Source organism: Anguilla rostrata, chromosome 11, assembly GCF_018555375.3.
Source record: "Anguilla rostrata isolate EN2019 chromosome 11, ASM1855537v3, whole genome shotgun sequence".
Lineage (NCBI taxonomy): Eukaryota > Metazoa > Chordata > Actinopteri > Anguilliformes > Anguillidae > Anguilla > Anguilla rostrata.
In genome coordinates, this window is record NC_057943.1 from 43,330,856 (window position 1) to 43,356,255 (window position 25,400).

The 25,400-nt window shown below is 40.2% G+C and overlaps 1 protein-coding gene across 7 annotated transcripts; it reads left to right on the plus strand.

The window, feature by feature from the left end:
- On the plus strand, nt 1-24,190 carry LOC135235016 (uncharacterized). Of its 7 annotated transcripts, none has more exons than XM_064300211.1 (9): nt 17-362; nt 1,111-1,215; nt 1,315-1,425; nt 2,169-2,279; nt 2,439-2,508; nt 7,254-7,572; nt 13,614-15,432; nt 19,356-19,529; nt 24,022-24,190. In XM_064300211.1, exons 2-7 carry the CDS (start codon nt 1,157-1,159, stop codon nt 13,688-13,690), a joined length of 747 nt encoding a protein of 248 aa, XP_064156281.1. In that variant the 5' UTR covers nt 17-362; nt 1,111-1,156; the 3' UTR covers nt 13,691-15,432; nt 19,356-19,529; nt 24,022-24,190. The 7 variants fall into 7 exon arrangements, with proteins under 7 accessions (XP_064156287.1, XP_064156286.1, XP_064156285.1 ...); XM_064300210.1 differs by having other exon boundaries at nt 19-362; nt 1,075-1,215; XM_064300217.1 differs by lacking the exon at nt 2,169-2,279 and having other exon boundaries at nt 1-362; nt 1,075-1,215.
- Nucleotides 24,191-25,400: the final 1,210 nt, after the last annotated feature.

Genomic DNA, 25,400 nt, shown 5'->3' on the forward strand with positions numbered 1-25,400 from the left:
GTCCCAACATCAAAATTGTTTTCAAGTTGTTGAATAAACCTAGTATATGTACGTTAACAAAATTAGGCAAATAATTGCTTTGGAATGTATGGAATGTCTGTCTCTTCTGAATAACTAATTATATACAATAAATGATGCAGCCAATAAAAGGCAAAACAACAACAACAACAACAACAAAAAACCTTATGTGAGCCATGTAAAAGGTTGGCTCAAAGCGAAACTGAAAGTATTACAAACTCAATCGCAATTTTAAAGACGGGCGAGAAAGAAGAGAGAGTACAAGAATTAATAAAACTGTAAAACTGAGTAACATAATTGAGTAAGTAGCCTGTTGTGGAGCGGGATACAGGGAATCGAAGCTGGTGAGTGGGTGTGGGGAGGAATGGGAATGTGCAAGTATAATCGCAATAACACGATAAATTCAGTGAAACAAAACTGACAATAAAATGGGGCGATTTAGGTCTACTAGGTTATTTTCACATTTCTCGTTTTGGACCAAGACAGAAAGTCATTTTCAAAATAACTGTTAAACGTTTTACGCTTATTGCAGCATTTTCAATATTGTATTATTTTATTACCTCGTTGGTTATGACGGAAGTCACAGGCCCTGGTGTTTGATTAAACTGTAGGATACATTTTGACACCGGCTACTGTAACAAACCGGACCAAACATGTTGTCAAACAATAATAGACATTGATTTTGGACGTGAATTCGGCGTTAATTCATTAAGTATTGATGTCTTAGTTCTGACTTGGTATAATAGCCTGAAGGTAAAGGTAAATAAAAAGTAACGTGGTGGACATACAATCAAAATGACGGTTCTGCACTAACATCTGTCGATTTAAATATTTTGAATTGATGTATCGTCGTTTATTAAACAACGACCATATTAAATCAACCATCTAGTCTGTTGTTTGTTGGGAATTTTGGAGGTGATCGTATAGTACATTTGTAGGTCTCTTTTAAATTCGATTGCTTCCTGTCAAGGCTAAGATATATTATGTATGTATGTGTTTCTGTGTGTATTAGTGTGTCTATGTGTGTTAAATGTTTTTCTTTTTGTGTGTTTACAGTTAATTTAGCAGAGAACCCACTTGTGGTCTAAACAGGTCTGATGTGTTCCAGTCTCCTGAGATTGAGGGTACTGTTTCTAAAATGAGTTTCTCAGAGGATCCAGAGGCCAAAGATGGAACCCCCAGCACTCACAGAAAAAGGTATAATTGCATGAATCATATACTTAATGTGATATGAGTTGCAGCTGCAGTAAGAAGATGAGGTCAACTGGAAGCTCTATCTCCATGGTTTGTTCGCAGTGTCCAGGCAGAAAGAGTGGGGTCACCTGTACCCAGTTGTCTGTCTATGAGGAGTGAACGGTCAATGGAGAACCCATTGTACTTCAGAGGACAGTTCCCAGGTGATCCAAGGTAATTGAACAGGTTCATATTGACACTGTACTGTTTAATTCAACTATCCAGTGAGGTGTATTATGATGCATTGAGGTGTAAGTGTGGTGTGTGTGACATTTATGTGACATTTAGGTGTAAGTGGGTGTATTTTGTCATATTCAGGTGTAGGTTGGTGTATTTTGTCATATTCAGGTGTAGGTGGTATGTATTGTGTCATATTGAGGTATTGATAAGGTATTTCACGTTGGCTCAGGGCTATTTAGATGCTCTTTTTTCTTGAGTTTCTGCAGATATAAATGACACTGGAACAATACCCTGCAGGGTCAGGGTTAAAGTGTGTCTGCCCCCCTCACTCTCTATACTCCAGCTGTTAACACAACTCAAACAGTAGTGGCTTCATAATATGGAGTTCATTGACGAGGAGTAAATTGAAACCACATTTTCCACCTGTTTCTTACTCAGCTGTTTACAAGAGACAAACTGTGCAAATGATTTCAAGAAACATGGCATAACCCATCACAATGCATTTTGTTGTACAGAATTGCTTATATTAACAATGTGGATGGCTTTTCCAGGTTTTGTTAACAAGGGAGATGGCGCTCTCCCATGTTCAATGACAATTTGAACCTTGCCAATACCTGCTAAATCACAAACGTAAACAATAGTGGGGAGAAACAACTGAGCTGGAAACTCTGTCTCTATGTGCTGTGAGGTAGAGCTAAAGTCTTAGGATGAGCTGTGTCTCCATGGTTTGTTCGCAGTGTCCAGGCAGAAAGAGCGGGGTCACCTGTACCCAGTTGTCTGTCTATGAGGAGTGAACGATCAATGGAGAACCCATTGTACTTCAGAGGACAGTTCCCAGGTGATCCAAGGTAATTGGACAGATTCATATTGACACTATCCTGTTTAATGCAACTATCCAGTGAGGTGTATTATGATGCATTGAGGTGTAAGTGTGGTGTATTGTGACATTTGTCACATTTATGTCACATTAAGTCGTAGGATGAACCGTGTCTCTGTTTTGTTCGCAGGATCCAGCGGCCAATGGAGTCCAGCCATTTAGAAGAGAACGGTTCAGAGAAATTATCTTTCCCAAAACAGGTGAGATCTTTTTGTAATTGTTTTGAAAAGGTTAATTTTGGGATGGCTGGTATGCCATCCCGCCAAGTTTCAGGCTTGGTGGGGAGACATGCCCCATACCTATACATCACCGATGGGTTTTGGCTCTTTTCAGGAATCCTGCAGAAATAACCACAGTGTGACCACAGACTCCTTAAGAGCACTTAAGAACATTAACTCCTGTACCTTATGACTTCATCTAAACAGACAGAATTCACAAACAACTTCACACATCCACACAATAAAGCCCTAGGTGATTTTGCGTTTTTTCCACTTATTTTTTTTCCTGCCAATTACATCATCACAAATGCTTCAGTACCACTATGAATAATTCTCCCCAGTGGACATCTGCCGATGACAACATCTCATTCTCATCTTGAGGCAATATAGATTTTTTCAAGGCCGATACTGATTCCGATATCTTAGTGAACAGGAAGACCGATATGCCGACATCGGCTGATGTAGTTATAGCAATATAGAGGCAATATATATTTGCAAATATATAGCCGATATAATAAAGCAACAGATCATTCTAGAGTAGGACTATGAAAATATCTTTACAGTACTATGGAACTGCATGCTCTTGATACCACTCCATGATGCTGATCTGCAATCTTAACAACAGGTATGAACTGGTGTCTCTTCCTAGGTATACAGGTATAGTACAGCTGTGAAAAACGCTGCTCACTGAACACTGAAATTCAGATATGGAATAAATATGGAATAAATATGGAATAAATATGGAATAAATATAAAAGCTTACCTTTGGTTTTATACGTAAAGATTTCTTTCAAGGTTCAGTGGTCATTTATTGTCTTTAATAATCCGTTTGTGAAATATACATTAATTTATGACAGCTGGGTACCTTCCAAAATAGCTGTGTGTAATACCACACATGTTGTTTATGGTGTTGTCGCCCTTTTTAGTACAACCTGGCTTGATTGACACAATTTATCCAGAAGGTGATCGAATAAGCTTTCTAAGGATGTATAATATGTCTAATTTTACTTTTGGAATAGCATTTTATAGGTCAGAGTAACCGAAAGTTGTGAATAATTATCTACACATTACACATTCACCCTGGCAGCAGTAAAAGACACTGCACCCGGCGAAACATTATAGATGAGTTTCATTATTTCTTGGAAAATATTCTTATTCTTGAAAACTTCTGAGCATGGCTAAGGCATATGTTTGCTGATAGACCTAGCTGACAGTTTTCTGGACTAAGTCAGAAGTGGAGAACGACAGCATTGATTCTCTGTCTCTGTCTCTATCTACTGAACACAGATAAGATGTAGATTTCTTTGTAGATATGCAAGTGTTGATGCTCAAAATATTTCACTTATATACGTTATTTTTCAAATTGAGTGACTTTAAATAGGTTAGTGTTATTTTTTAGTGAGCATTTTTCACACTAACGTAAGCATTTGTTCAGTAGGATTTGTGTTTCATGCACTGGATGTGACGTGAGCTGGAACGGCTGAGTATTGTTTTAATGTCGTCCCATCCCCTTACAAAAAAACATTACATATTATAGAGTACAGAAAAACATACAAGATTAATGATTACACATTTAGGTACTGTACCACATTGTGTGATAATGTTTTTGCACTATTTTAAATTCTGATATCAATGTGTTGGGGAAATGACAAAATAGCCTTACACGGGGCACCACTTATGTCAGGATTATACTTCTATATTCTCACATTGAGCACCACTTAAGTAGACGAAGCGGTATAACCTCACAATTAAAAATCAGTCTCATAAAATTACCTGTTTTATATGTGGGATCTCTTAGTACAGTGGCCTCCAGAATTGTTGGCACCCTTAATAAAAATGAAGGAAAAAGGCTGCATATAATAAATGACACATAATAATCTATATGTTATGTTCAAACATATGGGAGAACTATATACTTTTATTTCAATACATTTACTCTCATGCTTCAATGTTTTTTATTAAGTAATCAAGTTTTTTCTGAAAACCATAGGTGCCATCATTATTGGCACCCCTCATAATTATTGGAAGTAAAATCAAACTAAGTAAAATTGTATTACCAATTTCATTTTATCTCAGTCTAAAATAACTATATTGTGTCATTCCATCACTTCCAGTTTCACTAGAGAATAAAAATGAGGTAACATTTTCCATTTGTCATCCATCAGCATGGGAAAAGCCAAATAACTGTCAATTCAGAAGAGACCGATGGTAATTTACCGTCACAAGTCTGGTAATGGGTACAAAAAAAGACATAAACGGTTAAACATACCACTTAGCACTGTAAGGGTAATAATAAAAAGGCGTAAAACATATGGAATGGTTGCAAATTTGCCAGGAAGAGGAAGCAAGTGCATGGTGTCCCCACAGACAGTGAGGAAGATGGTGAGAGAGGCCATTAATTACCCACTGATCCCACTGTTTAAGAATTGCAGAGATTGGTTTGTTTCTTGCGGTCAACAAGTCTAAAAAAAAAAAACATAAAATGGCACCTCCATACCAACTAACTCTTTGGAAGGGTGGCATGAAGACAGCCCTTACTGAGCACAATAAACAAAACCAAGAATCTGGAGCTTGCCAAACCTCATTGGAATTATGACTGGAAGTGAGTGCTATTGACAGATGAGACCAAAATTGAACGTTTTGGCCATACACACTATCAACATCTTTGGCAGCAAAAGAGGAATGCATACAGGAGAAGCACCTCATACTTACGGTCAAATATTGAGGTGGGTCATTGATATTTTGGAGATGTTTTGCTGGCAGTGGTCCTGGGGCACTATTTTAGATCAATGGCACAATGAATTCAACAAAGTACCAGGAAATTCTGGCAGAAAATTTAGTTGTCTCTGCTAAGAAGCTAGGACTTAGTCATAGGTAGATTGTCCAGCAGGACAATGACTCCAAGCATACATCAAAATCTAAACAGAAATGCTTAAAGGAGTACCATGGTGGTTGAACGTGACACTTCCCAGTTGTCTTCAGGCAACAACAAAACAAATGTGCATAATTTTTTTATTCTTCAGTCATTTCAATGTACTTAAAAACGCATTTTTCTAAGCCTAAATTTCCCACAATAAAAATTCACCCGAACCGTCTGGGCGTGGTAATGAGAACTGTCAGTTAGCTATGATTGACAGACCATGCCCTGTTACCATAGCTACTCCCATGATACGCGCTCTCTTTGGGAGACTGAATTTTAGCAAGCTAGCTAGCTTAGTAGGCCTAGTATATCAAGTATCGGTAGATAGCTAAGGTAAGGACGTTGACTTAGCAAAAATTATAATTGGATATATCTAGCTAGCCAAGTTAAGATAAAAGCACAACTATAACGTCCTCATAAAAGCAAACTAGCAAGCTAACGTTATCGATAACATTGCCTTATGAAAGCAAACCTCCTAGCTAGCTAGCTAAATGAATATAACCAGAAATAATCTAAAGACACTCTAATTTAAGTGAACCTAACGTTAGTCAAATATTTGCATTGTCTGAACAGCAGGACGGTGTGTCCTGTCAGATTTCTTTACGGGGCGTGGAAATGGGAGTGGTTACTGTATTCGTGACGCAGCAAAATGACAACTTTCTCAACCGGTTGAAAATAGGACGATGAATTTAAAACGCATATTTCTCCAAAAATACAGAACGGACATATTTAATACTTTGCTCATTGTGTTTCTTCAATGCCTCTTGTGCAAATAGCACATAAAACAGAGAAAGTGTGAAAATCACCATGGTACTCCTTTAAGTGAAATCAACATTCATGTTTTCCAATGGACATCTCCGTCTCCAGACTTCAATTTCATTAAAAACCTGTGGTCTGAACTGAAGAGGGGGGGTCCATAAGTGCAAACCCAAAGATATCAATGATTCAGAGAAGTTCTCCATGGAGCAATGGTCAAATCCCTCCAAATGTGTTCTAACCTTTTCACAGATTATAGGAAAAGACTCATGGCTGTCGTCTTTGCCAGGGGTGTTTTCACAAAGTATTAAACCAGGGGTGCCAATAATTGTGGAACTTGTTTTTTGAGGAAATATTTTTTTTATTTAAAAAATTTAAAACTTTGGTTGATTCCAATGAATCATTCAAGCACACTAGTTTACACATGTTGGAAAATAAAGCTTATGTCAATAACTGTATTATTTTTTAGTTTAGAATTTTTTTTAGCATTTTGTGCATATTTATCAAGGGTGCCAATAATTCTGGAGCCCACTGTATTTCATTGCAAACTAAAATAGAGCAAATTCATTTTTAATTTTTTGCCTAGACAATTGCATTTGTGGTACTTTATTTCTTCCTAAATTATGAATATAAACTAATCTAAGTTAGTATTTTAAATGGCCTTGCTTCATTTAAGCCATTTGTCAAGTCTCTGTGATCACATCTGAGGTTATAAAGCTTTCAATAAGGTAACCCTGAAATGGGCAAGGATTGGGATTGTGCGTGAAGGGTTTAAATTGTAGCCTACATTACTGTATAGGGTTAAGGTTCTTTCAGCGAGCTATATTTGCTTGTGTGTTAGCCTGTGTTGCAGACACTTGCTGCAACTTGTGACAGCGTCTGATCAAATAAGTTTGGTGGCATTCTGGTGTAGCAAGTGAAATGCTCAAAAATATGTGACACATAAGGCAAGGATCATGGTGCATTTATTTGAGTGTGTATTTACAGCGCACCGCTACGTATGATTGTCAGTCACACACATACAGCACAACTGTTCTTGTGTCCTTTTCAGTCTCTCCTGTGCACCCTCATGAAGCTGAAGAAGACTGAAAAGTTGCTACTGTTCCAGAGCCATCTGAGTCAGGATTGCCCAGAATGCTTCAAGAGTCTGTCTGATGATCCTTCTGTACTGGATAAGTTTATGAAGATGAAGAAATTGTTCAACAGTCAAATTTGTGAGCGAGAGTGGGAGGAACCTGAGGCCCTGTGCATTGTTGAGAAGATGCTAGAGACCTGTGGCAGCGAGAGGTCTCTGGAGATCACACTCCACATCCTGAGGAACATGAAGCAGAATGATCTCACTCACTCACTGGAGAGAGATGAGCAGCACAGTAAGTTTTTTCTCATTGCACTGTGAGTGCTTAAATGAGTTCAGCAAACAGACCTAACAGTGAATAATGCTCTGCTTTGTACCATCCACACTTTAAACTTCCTTTTTTAGTATTTAAATTAAAATTTAGCATCAAGCAATAATTATTGGGGCAAACAAATGCACATAAGATTAAATGTCCCTGAGGGAGATTCAAACTGACCTTGTGCTCAAAAACCACTGTCACATTACATAACAAGCATTTAGCAGACACTCTTATCCAGAGCAGCCAACTCAACTTTTTACATGGCATTTACATTGCATCCATTTATACAGCTGGATATATACTGAAGCAATGCAGGTTAAGTACCTTGCTCAAGGGTACAGCGGCAGTGTCCTACCCAGGAATTGAACCTATGACGTTTCAGGTATAAGCCCAGTTCCTTACCGTCTATGCTACCCTGCCGTCACGTTCAACTGCCCTGAGTGTGTATCCAGGGCTAAAGAGCACTCAGGATAAAAATATTAGATCTAAAAATTACCATGTTTCCTTTGAAGACTGTACCACAGAGACAAATCCACAACATAAACCTGAGAAATGAAGTGTAAAAGGGGATTTAAATCTATTTTCAGTGTTATAATATGTTTTCCCTTCATTCACATTGTACAAATACAACAGTATGTACTTTTCTGCTGATTTGTTATATTTATGATGGATTATAATTGAGAGGTGTGCAGCACTCTGAGAGGTGTGCAGCACTGTGTGAGGTGTGTAACACAGAGGTGTGTGTAACACTGTGAGGTGTGCAGCACTGTGAGAGGTGTGTAACACTGTGAGAGATGTGCAGCACTGTGAGAGGTGTGCGGCACTGTGTGAGGTGTGTAACTGTGAGAGGTGTGCAGCATTGTGTGAAGTGTGCAATACTGTGAGAGGTGTGCGGCACTGTGAGTGGAGTGTAACACTGTCTGAGGTGTGTAACAATGAGATGTGTGCAGCACTGTGAGAGGTGTGCGGCACTGTGAGATGTGTGCAGCACAGAGGTGTGCGGCACTGTCTGAGGTATGTAACACTGTGAGAGGTGTGCAACACTGAAAGATGGATAAATACTGTGAGTGGAGTGTAACACTGTGAGAGGTGTGTATCACTGTGAGAGATGTGCAGCACTGTGAGAGGTGTGTAACACTGAGAGAGGTGTGTAACACTGTGAGAGGTGTGTAACACTGTGAGAGGTGGATAACACAGAGAGGTGTGTATCACTGTGAGAGGTGTGTATCACTGTGAGAGGTGTGTAACACTGTGAGAGGTGTGTAACACTGAGAGAGGTGTGTATCACTGTGAGAGGTGTGCGGCACTGTGAAAGGTGTGCGACACTGTGAAAGGTGGATAAATACTATGAGAGGTGTGCAACACCAATGTTTGTTTGGGTGTGCAACACCAGTGTTTGTTTGGGTGGTCCACCCAAATAGATTTGAACCCCACCCAAAAAGATTTTTCTGTATTTAGTTGTTTATTTCCCCATCAACAATTTCTAGTTGACTGCAATGCAAATGCAGTTCAAATTGAAAATGCATATGTGCAACCAAAGCTCACTTTACTGTAGCTAGAATTAGCTATATTATTTTCAAGAGAATAATCTGTAGCTCTCCGATTGTTGTTTTGTCCACAAAATGCAACTTTATATTGTTCTAAATTCAGTATTCTACTACTGCATGCAATTTAAAGGCTATTTTAGACAAAAGATTTGCAATGCAATGAGCTGCAACTGCTGAATCTCATGGTTTCTGCAAAACTTATGGTTCCCAACCTTCTAAAAACCAACCCTTTCACATCAAAAGTGATAATATAAAATGTTTCTTACAGCTGTCATAGCAATAAATGTATTCACTTCCTTGTTTACAGTTGCAGTTGAGGCCAAAAGTTTACATACACCCAGGCTAAAGACATTCAAACTCAATTTTTCAACTCCACACATTTCATGTTATCATACATTGTTAAGTCAATTAGGTTATCTATTTTATTTCCAGAAGAGGTCATTTCAAAATAATAGCTAAGAGATTTATTTCAGCTTTTATGTACTTTCACATTTTCAGTGGATCTAAAGTTTACATACACTTTGTTAGTATTTGGTGGCATTACCTTTTAATTGCTTAACTTGAATCAAACGATTGCGGTGGCCTTCCACAAGCTTCTCACAATACTTTGCTGGAATTTTTGCCCATTCCTCCTGACAGAACTGATGTAACTCAGTCAGGTTTGTGGGCCTCCTTGCTCGAACATGCTTTTTCACTTCAGTCCACAAATTTTCTATGGGTTTCAGGTCAGGGCTTTGTGATGGTCACTCCAATACTTTCACTTTGTTGTCTCTATGCCATTTTGTTACAACTTTGGAGGTATGCTTAGGATCACTGTCCTGCTGGAAAACCCAGTTGCAACCAAGTTTGAACTTTCTAGCTGATGTCTTGAGGTGTTGCTCCAGTATTTCTAGATAATCCTCCTTCCTCATGATCCCATCTATTTTCTGAAGTGCACCAGTACCTTTTCTAGCAAAACACCCCAACAACATGATGCTCCCACCCCGATGCTTCGCAGTTGGGATGGTGTTCTTCGGGTTAAAAGCCTCACCCCTTTTCTTCCATACATAGCGCTGATCATTATGGCCAAACAGTTCAATTTTTGTTTCATCTGACCAGAGAACAATCCTCCAAAGGCTAGGTCTTCATCCTGATGATCACCTGCAAACTTCACTCTGGTTTTTTTAATGCCGGTCTAGGAGTAGGGGCTTCTTCCTTGCGCAACAGCCTTTCAGGCCATGGTGATGTAGGATTCTCTTAATGGTGGATGTAGATACTTTAGTTCCTGATGCCTCCAACTATTTCACCAGTTCCTTTGTTGTTGTCTTTGGGTTCAGTTGAACCTTTCGGACCAAAGTTTGTTCAGCCCTGGGAGTTAATTTGTGCATCCTTCCTGAACGATGCAGTGTCTGTCTGGGCCCAAGATTTTTATATTTGCATACAATTGTTTGTAAAGATGCTCGAGGTACTTTCAGTTGTTTGGAAATTGCTCCTAAGGAAGAACCAGACTTGTGGAGGTCCACAATTTATTTTTTGAGGTCTTGACTGAGTTGCTTAGATTTTCCGATGGTATCAAGGGCAAAAAGGCAGTGTCTCTAAAGGCAGGCCCTTAAATACAACCACAGGTGCCAATTAACTCCCAATTAACTCTAATTATGATAATTGGCCAATCAGAAGCTTCTAAAACGTCATTGGATGATTCCAGAAATTGATGCAGACTGTTTAAAGAGACAGTAAACTTGGTGTATGTAAACATTTGACCCACTGGAATTCTGATATTGTGAATTAAAGCTGAAATAAATGTCTCTAATCAATTGTTTTAAAATTACCTCTGATGTGAACAAAGTAGATGCCCTAATTGACTTGCCAAAAAAATGTATGGTAACATGAAATGTGCGGAGTTGTGAATAATATTTGAATATCTTTAGCCAAGGTGTATGTAAACTTTTGGCCTCAACTGAATTTCCTTATTGGTTGGTGTGGTGTGGGGATGGCTGGTTTAAGCAGCCACACCTGCCCTGGGTCAAGCTAATTAGACCTGGCTAGTTAGATAATTGGTTATGAATTAGATAATTGGCCGGGCTAATTGGGTCCAGGAACAGGGGTGGCTGCACCTGTGCGTAGTGAGGTAATCAGTGCGCACAGGTTAAATCTGCCATCCCCACCCACACAAGGAGAGCTCTCTGTCATGACAGGGTTTTACATCTGCTCACTTGGCTGTAACATCTTGCCAAACCCTCGTCAATAAATCTGGGCTGTTGGAACATCATCTCCCTGTGTCTCTGTGCTGGAGGGCCCCTAGGAAAGCCACTTCGGTGGCCTGTGGCAGGCGTGTTTGCCACAGTTGGCAATTATCTAGTTCAATGTAGTGAAAATTGACACAAGTAGTCGCAATAGGCAGCCATGGGTACTTCAGCGCCCGGGACACGGAGTGTATGCACAATTGTTGTGGCTCATTCTACAGACAAATTCAGTAATTTAAGATGCTGAAGTGAATTTATTTGCTTGTACATGAATGTTAATAGGGCAGCACAGTGGTGCAGTGGGTAGCACTATCACTTCACAGCAAGAAGGTTGTGGGTTCGAATCTCGGCTTGGGGCCTTTCTTTCTTGAGTGTGAGAGTGAATTGTGAGTGAATGGTGTGTGTGCCCTGCGATGGATTGGTGGCCTGTCCAGGGTGTATTCCTGCCTCTCGTCCAATGCGTGCTGGGATAGGCTCCAGCACCCACTGCGACCCTGCTCAGGATAAGCAGGTATAGATAATGGATGGATGGATTAATATTACTGAAAAAGCCTGACTCTAAATAAATAAATAAGCATGGAAGCTACCATTGTTTTATATATACCATTGTATATGCATGAATCGATGTATTAAATCAACCATTTCAAAGGATCTATTTATTACAAAAAAATTTGAATTCAGATGTTACACCGCAAATAGTTGTTTTTCCACTGTGAACTCTGAAAATTGGGAAACAATGACACATAATGGGCTGATGTTTCTCTGATCTTTCTGAATTAGTCTGTGAAATGCAATGAACTGCCAATAGAATATAGCTAGGCTGTCAGTGTAATTAATGTACAATAGCCTTTATGAGGTGGATTGGCCCTCTGCATGTTCTGACATAGGGCACATTGGGATTCTGGAATTACCTGAAATATAGCCTACTTTGATCTAACGTTGCCGATTACATACTAATTAGTGTCATGACGCGAACCACAATGTCAGGTTCATATAGTTTCCCGTGTTATCCGAATTTTCGCTCTCGTTCTTGCCCCCCAAATTCCAGCTGACAATGCCACATCCATAAAAATTCAATAAATCTTTATCCTAATAATCGCTCTCTCTCTCTCTCTCTAAAACAGTAACTGACTCATCTCTGCCACCCAACAAGGAAGTGTGGCGATGCAAATGAATGAAGGCTAGCTATCTTACTGGTCTGCTGAACTCCTGTTCTAAATAGTTAGATATTATGTTAATCATCAGGACGAGAATGCACAAAAGAGTAAGAATGATTGGAAAGGCTAGGACTACGTCATCTATTGATGTACATTGTCTAGTGAAGCAGACAGAAATCTTGCCTCACTGAAGTTCCTTTTAAAATTCTGAGGAGGTCGCTGTTCTGCACAATACCAGGGATGTTTTTGAACCAAGGTACTTTTTATTTAGCTTCATGAGGAAAATAGTCGTTGTGGTGATAATTCAACATTAAAGAAAGATAGGTGGGGTGTGTTGTACATGTTCTTTTTTTCTTGCTTTTTTTGGTGAAGTGCTGCTTTACCTGTTGTCTTTGAGAAACCTCTTCTGATCTACATATGTGAAGGGATTGGGCAAAAAAAGTGTGTTGAACCTGTAGTACACAAGGAAAAGTTTGCATGAATTCTCTGGGGTTTGGGTACGCATAACAATATTTCACATCAGTTTCAAGTTTTATAAATATCAATTTGTGGGTCGATTTTTACGTAAGACGAATTTACGATCAGATTTGTGCATACAATTGTTTTATAAATGAAGCCCCGGGTTTTTAGAAAAGAGAGGGTATGGTGTTCACCTGGTCAGTAAAGGTCTTGATTCTCAAAAATGACTCATCAGAGCTAAGGCCAGGGAACAGACATTTTGTCCTTCACAGATGTCTTCTAGTTTCCCAAACTGTAGACTAGGCTTCACTGTATTGTTAGTCCCCTGGAGTCAAAATAATTTTAAATCTACATGCCGTGTAGTTTGCCACAAAAATTTGATCTGTATCAAAACAAGACATTGCAATTAATTCCATGAATAATACTCATACTGAAGTTCTCAGTAAAAAACACTGTACAAATAAAGTTGAACTGAGTAAACACTGTCTGAGAGGTGTGTATCACTGTGTGAGGTGTGTAAAATAGTCAAAACTGACTTCATAAGTATTTTTATTGACAGTTTATTTTTGAAATCTGTTATTGAATGGGAAATGTTTCTGATTTTAAACAAAACTCATATTTCTTCTCTTCAGATGGATCCATAAAAAGAGACCAGCAGGCACTGAAAACTGATCTGAAGAAGACGTTGAATGCATGTTTGAAGGTTTAGCAAAGCAGGGCCACCCAACCCTCCTCAATGAGATCTATACTGAGCTCTACGTCACAGAGGGGGGAAGTGGGGGGGTCAATAATGAACATGAGGTCAGACAGATTGAGACAGCATCCAAGAGACAAACCACACAGGAGACGGCAGTCCTCTGCAATAACATCTTTAAGCCATTACCTGGCCAAAAGAAACTCATTAGAACTGTCCTTACAAAGGGAATCGCTGGCATTGGGAAAACTGTCTCTGGATTTTCCTTCTGCCCAATCCAGAATGAATTTCTGCACAATCAGGATGTTGATTTCATCTTCACTCTTCCTTTTCCAGATCTGAATTTGAAGAAGGAAAGAGAATACAGTCTGATGCAGCTTCTGCAGCACTACTTTCCACAACTGAAAGAGATCAAAGGTATTGAAGGTGATGAAGTCAAAGTGGTGTTTATTTTTGATGGTCTGGATGAGTGTCGACTTCCTTTAAATTTTCAAGGCAATGCGATCTGCTGTGATATAACAGAGTCATCATCAGTGGATGTGCTGCTGACAAACCTCATTCAGGGGAATCTGCTTCCCTCTGTTCTTCTCTGGATCACCTCCCGACCAGCAGCAGCAGCCAATCAGATCCCTCCTGAGTATGTCCACCAGGTGACAGAGATACGAGGGTTCAATGACCCACAGAAGGAGTACTTCAGAAAGAAAATCAGAGATGGGAACCAGGCTAGCAGAATTCTCTCACACATAGTCATCCAGGAGTCTGTACATCATGTGTCACATACCAAACTTCTGCTGGATTTCTGCTACTGTTCTAGAGGCAATTTTGGGTAAAGTAGAGAGTGCAGGACTGCCGAAAACTCTGACTGAAATGTACACACACTTCCTGCTCATTCAGACAAATGTAAAGAATCAGAAGTATCATGGCACCAAGACAAACCCAAAGGAAATGTCAGCATCAGATACAGAAATCATCCTGAAACTGGGGCAGCTGGCTTTTCTACAGCTGGAAAAGGGAAATCTGATATTCTACGAGGAGGACCTGAGAGAGAGTGGCATCGATGTCAGTGAAGCTTCAGTGTACTCTGGTGTGTGCACAGAGATCTTTAAAGAGGAGTGTGGGTGGGATCAGGAGAAGGTCTACTGCTTTGTGCACCTGAGCATTCAGGTGCACAAAGCATTCTGGCCGCCCTGTTTGTGCTTCATTCATGTATAAACGAGAACAGAAATGTACTCAGAGAAGAATCAAAACTTCAGTGACAGAGTGCAGCTGTGTGAGTTACACAGGAGTGCAGTGGATCAGGCCTTAATGAGTAAAAATGGACACCTGGACCTTTTCCTCCGATTCCTTCTTGGCCTCTCCCTGGAATCTGTCGAGACTCTCTTAGGAGGACTACAGATACAGGCAGGAGGCAGATCACCTGGACCTGACCCACTGACACAGACAGAAAACAGATCGGAGGGCATTGTCCAGTACATTAAGTTGAAGATCAGAGAGGAATCTTCAGCAGAGAGGACTATCAATCTGTTTCACTGTCTCAATGAACTGAATGACAACTCTCTAGTGGAAGAAATCCAGAATTCCCTGAGATCAGGAAAACTTTCTGAGAAAGAGCTGGAACCACACCAATGTTCAGCTCTGGCCTTTGTGTTACTGATGTCAGAGGATATCCTGGATGAGTTTGACTTGAAGACCTACAACACAACAGCAGTAGGCCATCAAAGACTGGTGACAGTAGTCAGGAACTGCAGGAAGGCCATGTGAGTATTACACCATTAATAATGTAGATGATTGAGAGCGTATGCTCACACTTTATATTTCTGGAGAGTGTCGTTTAATAAAATTGTCAGGCACTAGAAAATTTGGTTTAAAAAAAATTGAGATTTCTGAATCAGTGTATTTTGTCAGTGCCCTCAATTAAAGTTCAAATAAAATATGTTTGTGGTGGGGTGGGCGTGGTTTGAGCGTCGGCTGCAGAGAGAGAGTGTGAGAGGAGCGGCTCTCGGATCCTTCGTCACAACTGTCAGCTGGAGGTAATCAGCGCCGATAATTGTTAATTGTTTAATTGCGCTGATTGCCTCTGATTGCTTTCAACAGTGAGCCTGGGGTTTTTAAAAGCAAGACCGGAAGCCGGAGGAACGGGAGGAGCGCCGATGACAAGACGGCTACGAAACCGTATTGTGTTTAAAGAATTGTCTGGAAAAGACGAGAGTTGGAATAAAATAGCACGGCAGTGCTGATTACGAAAACGGTTGTCTCCCGTGAGTGTTTTTAACCAGGAGGGGTGGCACTCACTTGCCACAATGTTTTATTTGAAAATATATTTTATTTGATTTAATGTACTAATTATTTTCATATAAATGAAATGTCATATAAATAATGAATCTTTTTGTTTTTTTCATGCACAAAACAGTATAGTTTTCACCTGCACCAGGTTTAAGTAGTTTTGTGTTCAGTGTCAACATGCTTGGGCTGCGCACTAGGGGGTCAATAGAAACATGTAGTATTGGTCTTGAACATTTCTGATGTTTGAATGGCTAACCGGGGTTATGCATTCAAACAAAGCGCTTCTCGTCACATTAATACCGCAAATTAAATCGACTGGCAGTAAACTGCATTGGAGAAATTAGCTGTTTCAACCCATCGCTACACAAAACACTGCACAAAAAATTATTGCCAGTCATTTCGGTGTCACCCCCCTCTGATGGTGTCACCCGGTGCGGTCCGCACCCCCCTAGTGACGCCTCTGTCTATGCCACCACTGTATGCAGTGTCATCTATAGCTTTGATCTTAAAATTATAGGTGTCTGGTGTAAAGGATCTGGAGATTCAGAAGACATATGGAAAATAGTGTTGGAATGTTGAAAGTAACAAATACGGGCTCATTTGCGAGTTGATGCAGAAATAAAGCATTTTATGCCCTCATAAAGAGGACTGCAGAGAAACAAACTGACAACTGCCCTACAGTCCTTAACTTGGACAAGGAAATGCATTATTTGCACATGACATTTTCTTCAAACTCAGTTTGGTGAATTAGTTCTAATTATTGCTGTACATGCCAAACTATTTGTGAAAAAAATGCAAGGATTCAGACATGGTCACAGGGAGGAAAACAAGTTTATCTGGCTCCATAAATATGTATTGTGGATGTTTGTGCGAATACAGGTTTACGTATAAGTGTATTGACTGAGGTGTGCTGAAATAGTAGGTGGCAAGACTTGTACCCCAGAGAGCAAGACTATCTACTGCTGCCAGGCATTCATCTAATTGTTCTCTGACACTAAGACCTTCTATCCTAGCAGGTTAATGTACCACTCATCTAGGAATCTTGCAAAGAATGTTTATTATTTTAACCTGAAAAATATGTTTGTCTGGATACTGAAACTGACATATATCCCAGGAAGCCCTAACTAACTCCGTCTGGTTAGTGAAACTATCTAAATATCCTGGACTATGAAGGCAATGCAATGATCAGTCCATGGACAGTCAAAATTGAATCTTACAAAAGCATAATCCTTGCGTAATTGTAAGTTTGCAATGTTGCTTGAATCCCATCCATGTGATTGAAAAACTTTCGTCCTGGTTCATGCATAATAAATGATTAGAAGACAAGAGGCTGTACCTCTTAATATTTTTGTTTTGAATTATTTCAGAGACAAAACATCTTTTCAATATTATGATTCAAATAATTCTGGGTTTGGTTTGAGAAAGCCAAGTTTAGTTATCAATGTTTGTATTACTACAGTATGTTGGGAGACTAGGCCAGGCAGTAAATAAATCATGTTATAAGGACGGCAGTATCACACTGGTCTCTGTTTAATTCTGGCATAGCCCTACTTAGAATCTCCAACAACATAGTGTCTGTGGATAGAGGGAAAACAAGAAAGTAGCAGAATTGTTGGATATAATGAATGCCAGAGTGAGGTCTTCTCAGGGAACTGTTAAAGTAACCTCTGCCCCTGGTGCCTGTTCCTGAGTTAACTTCTGTTCGACAACTCAGAAGTTTCCTATAGTCCAGAACAGGCTAAATGGTGCCTCCTTGGACAGCACCAACAAATCTATCACTACCTAACAAAATAATCTCAAAGGTATCATTAACAGGAGTTCCTAAGTACCATTAGAATTAGTATTTCACTACCTGGTTATATGTAACACCAACAAAACACTGCACTACATGGGTATATGTAGCACCAGCAGAACAGACACACTGAACCATGTAGCACCAGCAGAACAGACACACTGAACCATGTAGCACCAGCAGAACAGACACACTGAACCATGTAGCACCAGCAGAACAGACACACTGAACCATGTAGCACCAACAGAACAGACACATTGAACTACCTGGCCATATGTAACATTAGCTGAACAGAAACCCTGCACTACCTGGTTATATGTAAACAGATAACCTCCTTGCCTTTCCTTTTCTAAAGTGAACCATCCTTTATCTGTTTTAACTTGCACTGCTGTGGGACGTTTGTCACAGTTTGTCACCAAAAGTGAAGAAGCAGGCGATAACTCAATGTCCACTCTGAAAGATGTGCGTTATCTTTTGTTTCTTTACTTTTGGTGGTTGCTGTGCCAAACATCACACAGCATTGAAAACTGACTCACTGTTGACCCTGAAAGATTGTAGCTTCACATCTGGGATGGAATGGGAGGCTTAAGCCCAGAGAAAAGGTCATAGAAAAGGGTAGTGTGCCCTTAGCCCCAATTCATGAGAAAATTGGGTATTTGGGTCAGAATTACATTTGTAGAACTATCAGTGTAGTCCAGCAGGATGTCTAAGGGCGTTTTCACACCTATAGTTTGTTTGCTCTGGTCCGAATCAATTGATGAGTATGTACACTTGGAGCGTTTTCCCCTTGGTTTGGTTACTTTTCACACAGAGAAAAAACCAAGTGAACCAAAAACGTTCATTCCACTTATTGGTCAGATGTGTCTGGGGCGGGAGTTAGAAAATAAATACAGGAAGATGGTCCTGTGTTCTGGACAAGTGCATATTTCTGTGAGAGAAACATTGCTATGCAATTTAACATGGAGCAACGGCAGAGTTGGCATTTGCTCATAACCATGGCAATATACCAGGCAAAACTATACCAGCAGAATGCCGAATGCACTTTGAGGAAACGTCTTGAAAATACTATACTGCTTCACACTTTGCAAAGAAGACATGCTGCCTTCAGACGACTGAGCAGAACAAGGGAGCTAATGTAATAAAATATAATAAAACGGCTACAGGAGCCGTTTAGCTCAAACTTGCGGGGTACACCTGGTAGTTGGGTTGGATCGAGGTCGGATCACGTTCCCACCTCAAAAGAACCGCTCCAGAGTTTGTTTGGGACCGGACCGAGACCACCTCCTCTCAAGGGTCTCGCTGCAGTTGTTTTGGTCCGCACCCAAGTGCGATTACTGTATTCGCACCTGCCCAAACGAATCACACCCAGGGGGAAAACAAACCAGAGTCCGATTTAACCGGGCTAAAAAGCGCAGGTGAGAAAACACCCTAATTCTCACGTCCAAAATGCTGCAGTTTGGGTGTAGAGCAGATATCTTTCTCAGAGTACTGTCAACCTTAATATCCTCAATTTCCGTCTTAATCACTGAACAATATCACTGTTAAATTCTAAATATTACATGCTTTATATATACCTAATATTGTTAATATATTAACTATTTGCAGACTGAACAGCTGTGATCTCACAGAGAAGTCCTGTGATATTGTGGCCTCAGCTCTTCAGTCATCAAATTCACCCCTGAGAGATCTGGATCTCAGCTACAATAACCTGGGAGATTCAGGAGTGAAGCTGCTCTGTGCTGGACTGATGAGTCCAAACTGTAAACTACAGAGACTGGGGTGAGTATTGCTGTGCTGTGAAATTTTATGGAAATAGAATGAATGATTATGGCTGTGTAAGGGTTTGAATTTTGATTCAGGTTACATATTTTGAGAATGGAATGTTTATTTGTGAATACGAGTTTGCATATAAGTGTATTAACTGGGCTGTACTTATATGAAATGATGGGCAGCAATACCCTGTACCTCAGACAGAGAGATCTTCTGCTGCCAGGCAGTCAATTAAGCATTCTCTGACATGAAGACCTTCAATCCTAGAAGGTAAGCATGCCACTCATCGACTTGTGCCATGAAGAAATGGCTTAACTTGTAAAACATGCCGTTCAAACCGCAGAGACCCAGGTTCAATCCCCGGCAGCGGTATTTCCAGCTTGGTCAGACGTTCATACGAACACAATTGGCAGTGTTTGCGGGTGGGAAGCCGGTGAGGGTATGAGTCCTGATCGTTGCATTAGCGATTCCTACTGGTTGGTCGGGGCGCCTGTTCAACGGGGAGGGGATCTGGGGGAGATAGCGTGAACTTCCATGCATGTTACGCTCTCCCAGTGAAACTCCTCGCTGTCAGGTGAAAAGAAGCGGCTGGCGACTCCACATGTATCGGAGGAGGCATATAGTCTACGCCCTCCCCAGACCGACAGAGAATAGCGCATCGACCAGTACTGTGTGATACACACGGGGAATTGGTATAACAACTCAATTGGGGAGAAAATGAGAGAAAGTGGGCCAAAAAAAAAAATCTACCGTTCTGGGTACTGAAGCTAACAACAAAAATGTGTATGAGCATCTGCATTACTTCCTGTTTCTAAAGTGAATCTGCTTTTAGCTGTGTTAGTTTGCAATTAGAGCCCGACCAATATCGGTTTGGCCGATATATCGGCCATTATTTGACTTTTTTGACGACATCAGGATCGGCAGTTCTGCAGCCGATGTGTCCCGATTTTTAAATAAGTATAATAAACAAAAAAACATTGATTGTTTATCTGTTCGAACGTTGTAATTGCTATTTACGAGAATTATCCAGTAGAGGAAGCTCTAATACAAGTGTGAACTGCAGCAGCTGACCCGCTACTTCTGTAATAAGACGTTAGTCACTCGTGCCTCATCCAATATTCTCCACGGCAAGACTTGTCTGCACAGATTCGATTGCCGCAATAAAGGTATGTATATTTAGTGAAAGTTTTTAATTAAATGCATTTATACGACCACTACGCGTAAGGTTGGGGCTGGCGAGCAACGTCAAGAGGCGGACAATAAATCGACGGGGAGTCTAAAAGCTGACTGCGAACAGCAGTCAACCACTGAGCGAGGTAGGAGAAAGGAAAAAGGGGAATAAACCCTGGCAAAAGGCCAAACAAAAGGTAATCCTCAAAAACAGGACGAAAGTCTCTTGACTGAGAACCAAAAACAACACACGCCTAGGTAAGTAAGATCTATCAGCTCAAGCCTGAGACTCGCTGGAGATAACTATCCACAAATCCCTTCTATGAAAAGTGCCAACTCTCAAGTGCCCCGGTTGCTACGTGTTTAGCTCCCGTACCACATAGCCATCGAGTAAGTCACATCTAGCGCTCAAAATACCCAGAGCGTTACCGGCTGCTTGTAAAATGCAAGAGCACCGAGCAGAGGGAGTGAGGTCCCTATAAAGGGTAGACTCCAGGTGGCCCGAATCAGCAATTAGCAGGGAATGAGAGAGCGAGGAGAATCTCCTCTGCTGCCACCCAGTGGCAGCACCACCGCAACCACAGGCACATTACACTATGTTTATCAATCCTCATTATCAAGCGAGTGAGCTAGCTAACATATTTGGTTCACTTTAGCAAGCTAGCTGGCTAGCAAGCCTTTATGAAGTGGCAGTGAGCACATAAGCAGCGTAGGATCTACATTTCCAGAGGACATCGCTGTATTCTCAAATAAATAACCAACCAAAATAAAATGGTGATTGAATGCATGACACATTTGTTTTTTATCTGAGATAATGATATTAGCTACTATATGATGCTGTGTCAATAGACAACGCGTTATTGCAAGCGAGTGTGCCATCTAGTCACGCCTCATGGTAGCAAGCTAACCAGACAGTAAAAACGCAGATAAAACACTTCTAACATGAATCATTTTAAGCCATGTTATCTAGCTTTGTCGTGATAACATGAGAGAAGGATTGCAGTTGAAGTGAATCAACCAACAGTTAGCGCGGGTAACCTGCAGGAAAGCGCATTGTGGTCTTTTCACGTATTTCATCCAGTCAATTTAATTTAATCTAACGTAACACTTGATTCACTCATTAGCTCCGCTAGATAATGTCTTACTATTTGAGATCATGTAGTAGAAATAAAATAAGAAAATATAATTCATTTAACTTACTGAGAATATATAATGAGAAATAATGAGGCTGTGTCAATAGCTAATGCGTTATTGCGAGCGAGTGTGTCATCTAGTCACGCGTCAGAGCGCATTGTAGTTATTTTCACCACCGAATTCTTATGGACAGGGAAGCTCGCTAGATAAAGTCTTACTCTTTGAGATGTAGTAGGAATAAAATAAGAAAATATAATTAATTTACTGAGAATAGATACTAAGAAATAATGATAACAAATTAATAACAACAACAACAACAATAATAATAATGTTCATAAAAATACATGTTTGAAACTGGAAAACTGATTTTTTAAAATTATTTTTTTATAGATGGCTGGAAAAGAAAGAAGTAAAAGCAAGGTGTGGAGTTATTTTGATTTCACACAAAGATGGTGTTAATATATATATTTAATTTAATATCATCTTTTACATTTTTTATCTAAAAAGTTCTTTGTGTGTTTTTTTTTTTTTGTTTGCTTATAAGTTAAATGTTCTTAAATATAGAAACTTTAATAAAATATAGGTTTTTCAAATTGATTTGAAAATGTTGCACTTTTTGACAAAATATCAGTCAAAACATCGGTAACCGGTGGGCTAGGACTCTCCAAAATCGGGATCGGCATCGGAACCAAAAATCTGGCATCGGTCGGGCTCTACTTGCAATGCTGTGGAAACTTCGCAACCATTAAAAACAAAAGTAAAGAAGCAGAGCCTAACTCACAGTCCACTCTGAAAGATGAGTGTTAGCTTTTGCTCCTTTAAGTTTGGTGGGTGCTGTGCCAGACATCCCACAGCATTGCCAACTAATTCACTGTCCACTCTGAATGATGGCAGCTGCACTTCTGGGATGGGATAGGAGGGTTAAGCCCAAGGAAAAGATCATAGAAAAGGTAGGCAGGCCCTTAGCCCCAATTCAGAGAACTTACAGTATGAGGAAATGGATATTAGGGTAAGAATTACATCGATACAACTGTCAGATTTCAGTCCAACAGGATGTTTAATTCTCAGGTCCAAAGTGCTGCATTTGGAAAGTGTAGCACAGACGTCTTCCTCAGGGCATTGTCAACCTTAAATGCCTCAATTTTGCTTTTCATCAATTATTATTGTTACATTACAGACATTATACACTTTATACACTCATCGACCACTTCATTAGGTCCACCTGTTCAAATGCAAACTGCACCCGTTAATGCAAATATCTAATCAGCCAATCACGTGGCAGCAAATAAATGCATTTAGGCATGTAGACATTGTCAAGACGATCTGCTGAAGTTCAAACCAAGCATCAGAATGGGGAAGAAAGGTGATTTAAATGACTTTGAATGTGGCATGGTTGTTGGTGCCAGACCGGTTGGTTTGAGTATTTCAGAAACTGCTGATCTACTGGGATTTTCACGCACAACCATCTCTAGGGTTTACAGAGAATGGTCCGAAAAAGAGAAAATATCCAGTGAGCAGCAGTTCTCTGGGCGAAAATGCCTTGTTGATGGCAGAGGTCAGAGGAGAATGGCCAGACTGGTTCGAGCTGATAGAAAGGCAACAGTAACTCAAATAACCACTTGTTACAACCGAGGTATGCAGAAGAGCATCTCTGAACCCACACCACGTCAAACCTTGAAGCAGATGGGCTACAGCAGTGTTATGGCCCGCCTCTTGGCCACAACAAAAATGGAGACACACACAATATAAGGAAAAAATTATCAATAATTTATTGTTATAAAGTATATAACTAAACGAAATGCAATGGGAAGTGACAATCGGTAAATCAGTAATGTAAGTGAGTGGATGAAATCTGAAGTATGGTGAGGTGGGTGTTGTATGGTGGAAAATAAAGAAACAAAAAAGCCAAACAAAGAAAGAAGGTGCTTGGGAGAGCTGGTAGGCTTTTTAAGGCTATAGGGCAGGAAACCCAGGCCAGGTGTCCTGGATCATCCTGATTGTTCTCTGGCCCCACCCACCAGTTACCTGCTTGGATACAGAATATAATTAAGTCTCACACAGGCCCTGACAGACAAATCCAGAGGGCCGTCACAGCAGCAGAAGACCACTGGGAGCCACTCCTGTCACCTAATGAAATGGCCAGTGAGTGTATATACCTAATATTATTTTACTACAATGTATTAACTTTTCTTTGCAGCCTGAACAGCTGTGATCTCACAGAGACGTCCTGTGATATTGTGGCCTCAGCTCTCCAGTCATCAAACTCCCCCTTGAGAGATCTGGACCTCAGCTACAATAACCTGGGAGATTCAGGAGTGGAGCTGCTCTGTGCTGGACTAATGAGTCCAAACTGTAAACTACACAGACTGGGGTAAGTAGTGTTGTGTACTGTTTGACCTTAGGTAAATAGAATCTTAAGAAAAACATGTTTTCAATGTACAAAAAGCACTATACGTCATTAACACTTAATTGTGGTACTTTAAAAGTACCACAATTAACAATATAGGTTATCTTAGCTAACACAAATTCAACATGCTGTATTCCAAAGCAATGCTGCCACCCAATACTTCCTAAATTATTTAAAGTAACTTGGCCCTGTGTTTTTTCATCTTACCATGTGAAGAGAATGTGGTCATTCAAAGCATATGTGTCATATCAAAGTGTTAAATGGCATTGCAGCAGCGTAGCCCAGTGGGTAAGGAACTGGGTTTGTAACCGAAAGGTCATAGGTTCAATTCCCGAGTACTCTCAGTTGTACCCTTGAGCAAAGTACTTACCCTGCATTATTTCAGTATACATCCAGCTGTATAAATGGATACAATGTAAAAAAAAATAATGCTATATAAGAGTTGTGTAAGTCGCTCTGGATAAGAGCGTCTGCTAAATGCCTGTAATGAAGTTGCCATCATTTATAGTGGAAATAATCTTGCTGTTTTACAGTAATGTATTTTTTTAACGCCTAAACAATATGTTTAAAAATATGCAGTGCTTTGGGTATATGGGAAGCACATGTTGAATGAAATGCATGAATGAAATAGTTTTTGTTCAGAAAAGATGTGTTATTGTTTAACATTGCAGAAGAAATGAATACCAAGCCCCAATCCCTGGTACCAATACCAAGTACATTATTGGGGTAAACATAAGTCTGGATATGTTTGTAAGATTCAATATGTATTTCATAGGCCTAGGGCAACAAACTGGCAGCGAGTAACTGGTGAACCAGGAATTTATACGATGACTAGTAATCAGGAAAGCATGAGAATGTGAGGAAAACAAGTGGAGAGAATCAGCTGAGATCTGGGATACTGGAAATCTCCGGGGAGACCACACCTACACTGCAGGGGAACAAAGATCGTACAAAAAAACAAGATGCATAAGGCAAACGGGAAAACACTAGAAACACAAGGGCGAGCACTGGAGACAAGGCAAGATCAGAGGGGATTCCTTAGGGCGGTTCACGTATTCTTCAGCTCTTGGCAGTAGTGTAGTTGATTATGCAATCACTGACATGGACCCCTCCTCTATCAGTGCATTTACTGCCAGGCAGCAAACCACCCTCTCAGATCACAATCAAAT

What these genes read in the sequence shown, in the direction of transcription:
- LOC135235016 (XM_064300211.1), top strand. Translation starts at nt 1,157, where the DNA reads ATGAGTTTCTCAGAGGATCCAGAGGCCAAAGATGGAACCCCCAGCACT. An exon ending in CAGTTCCCAGGTGATCCAAG is followed by an intron (nt 2,280 to 2,438) that starts GTAATTGGACAG and finishes TTTTGTTCGCAG; the next exon opens with GATCCAGCGGCCAATGGAGT. An exon ending in GGAGAGAGATGAGCAGCACA is followed by an intron (nt 7,573 to 13,613) that starts GTAAGTTTTTTC and finishes TCTTCTCTTCAG; the next exon opens with ATGGATCCATAAAAAGAGAC.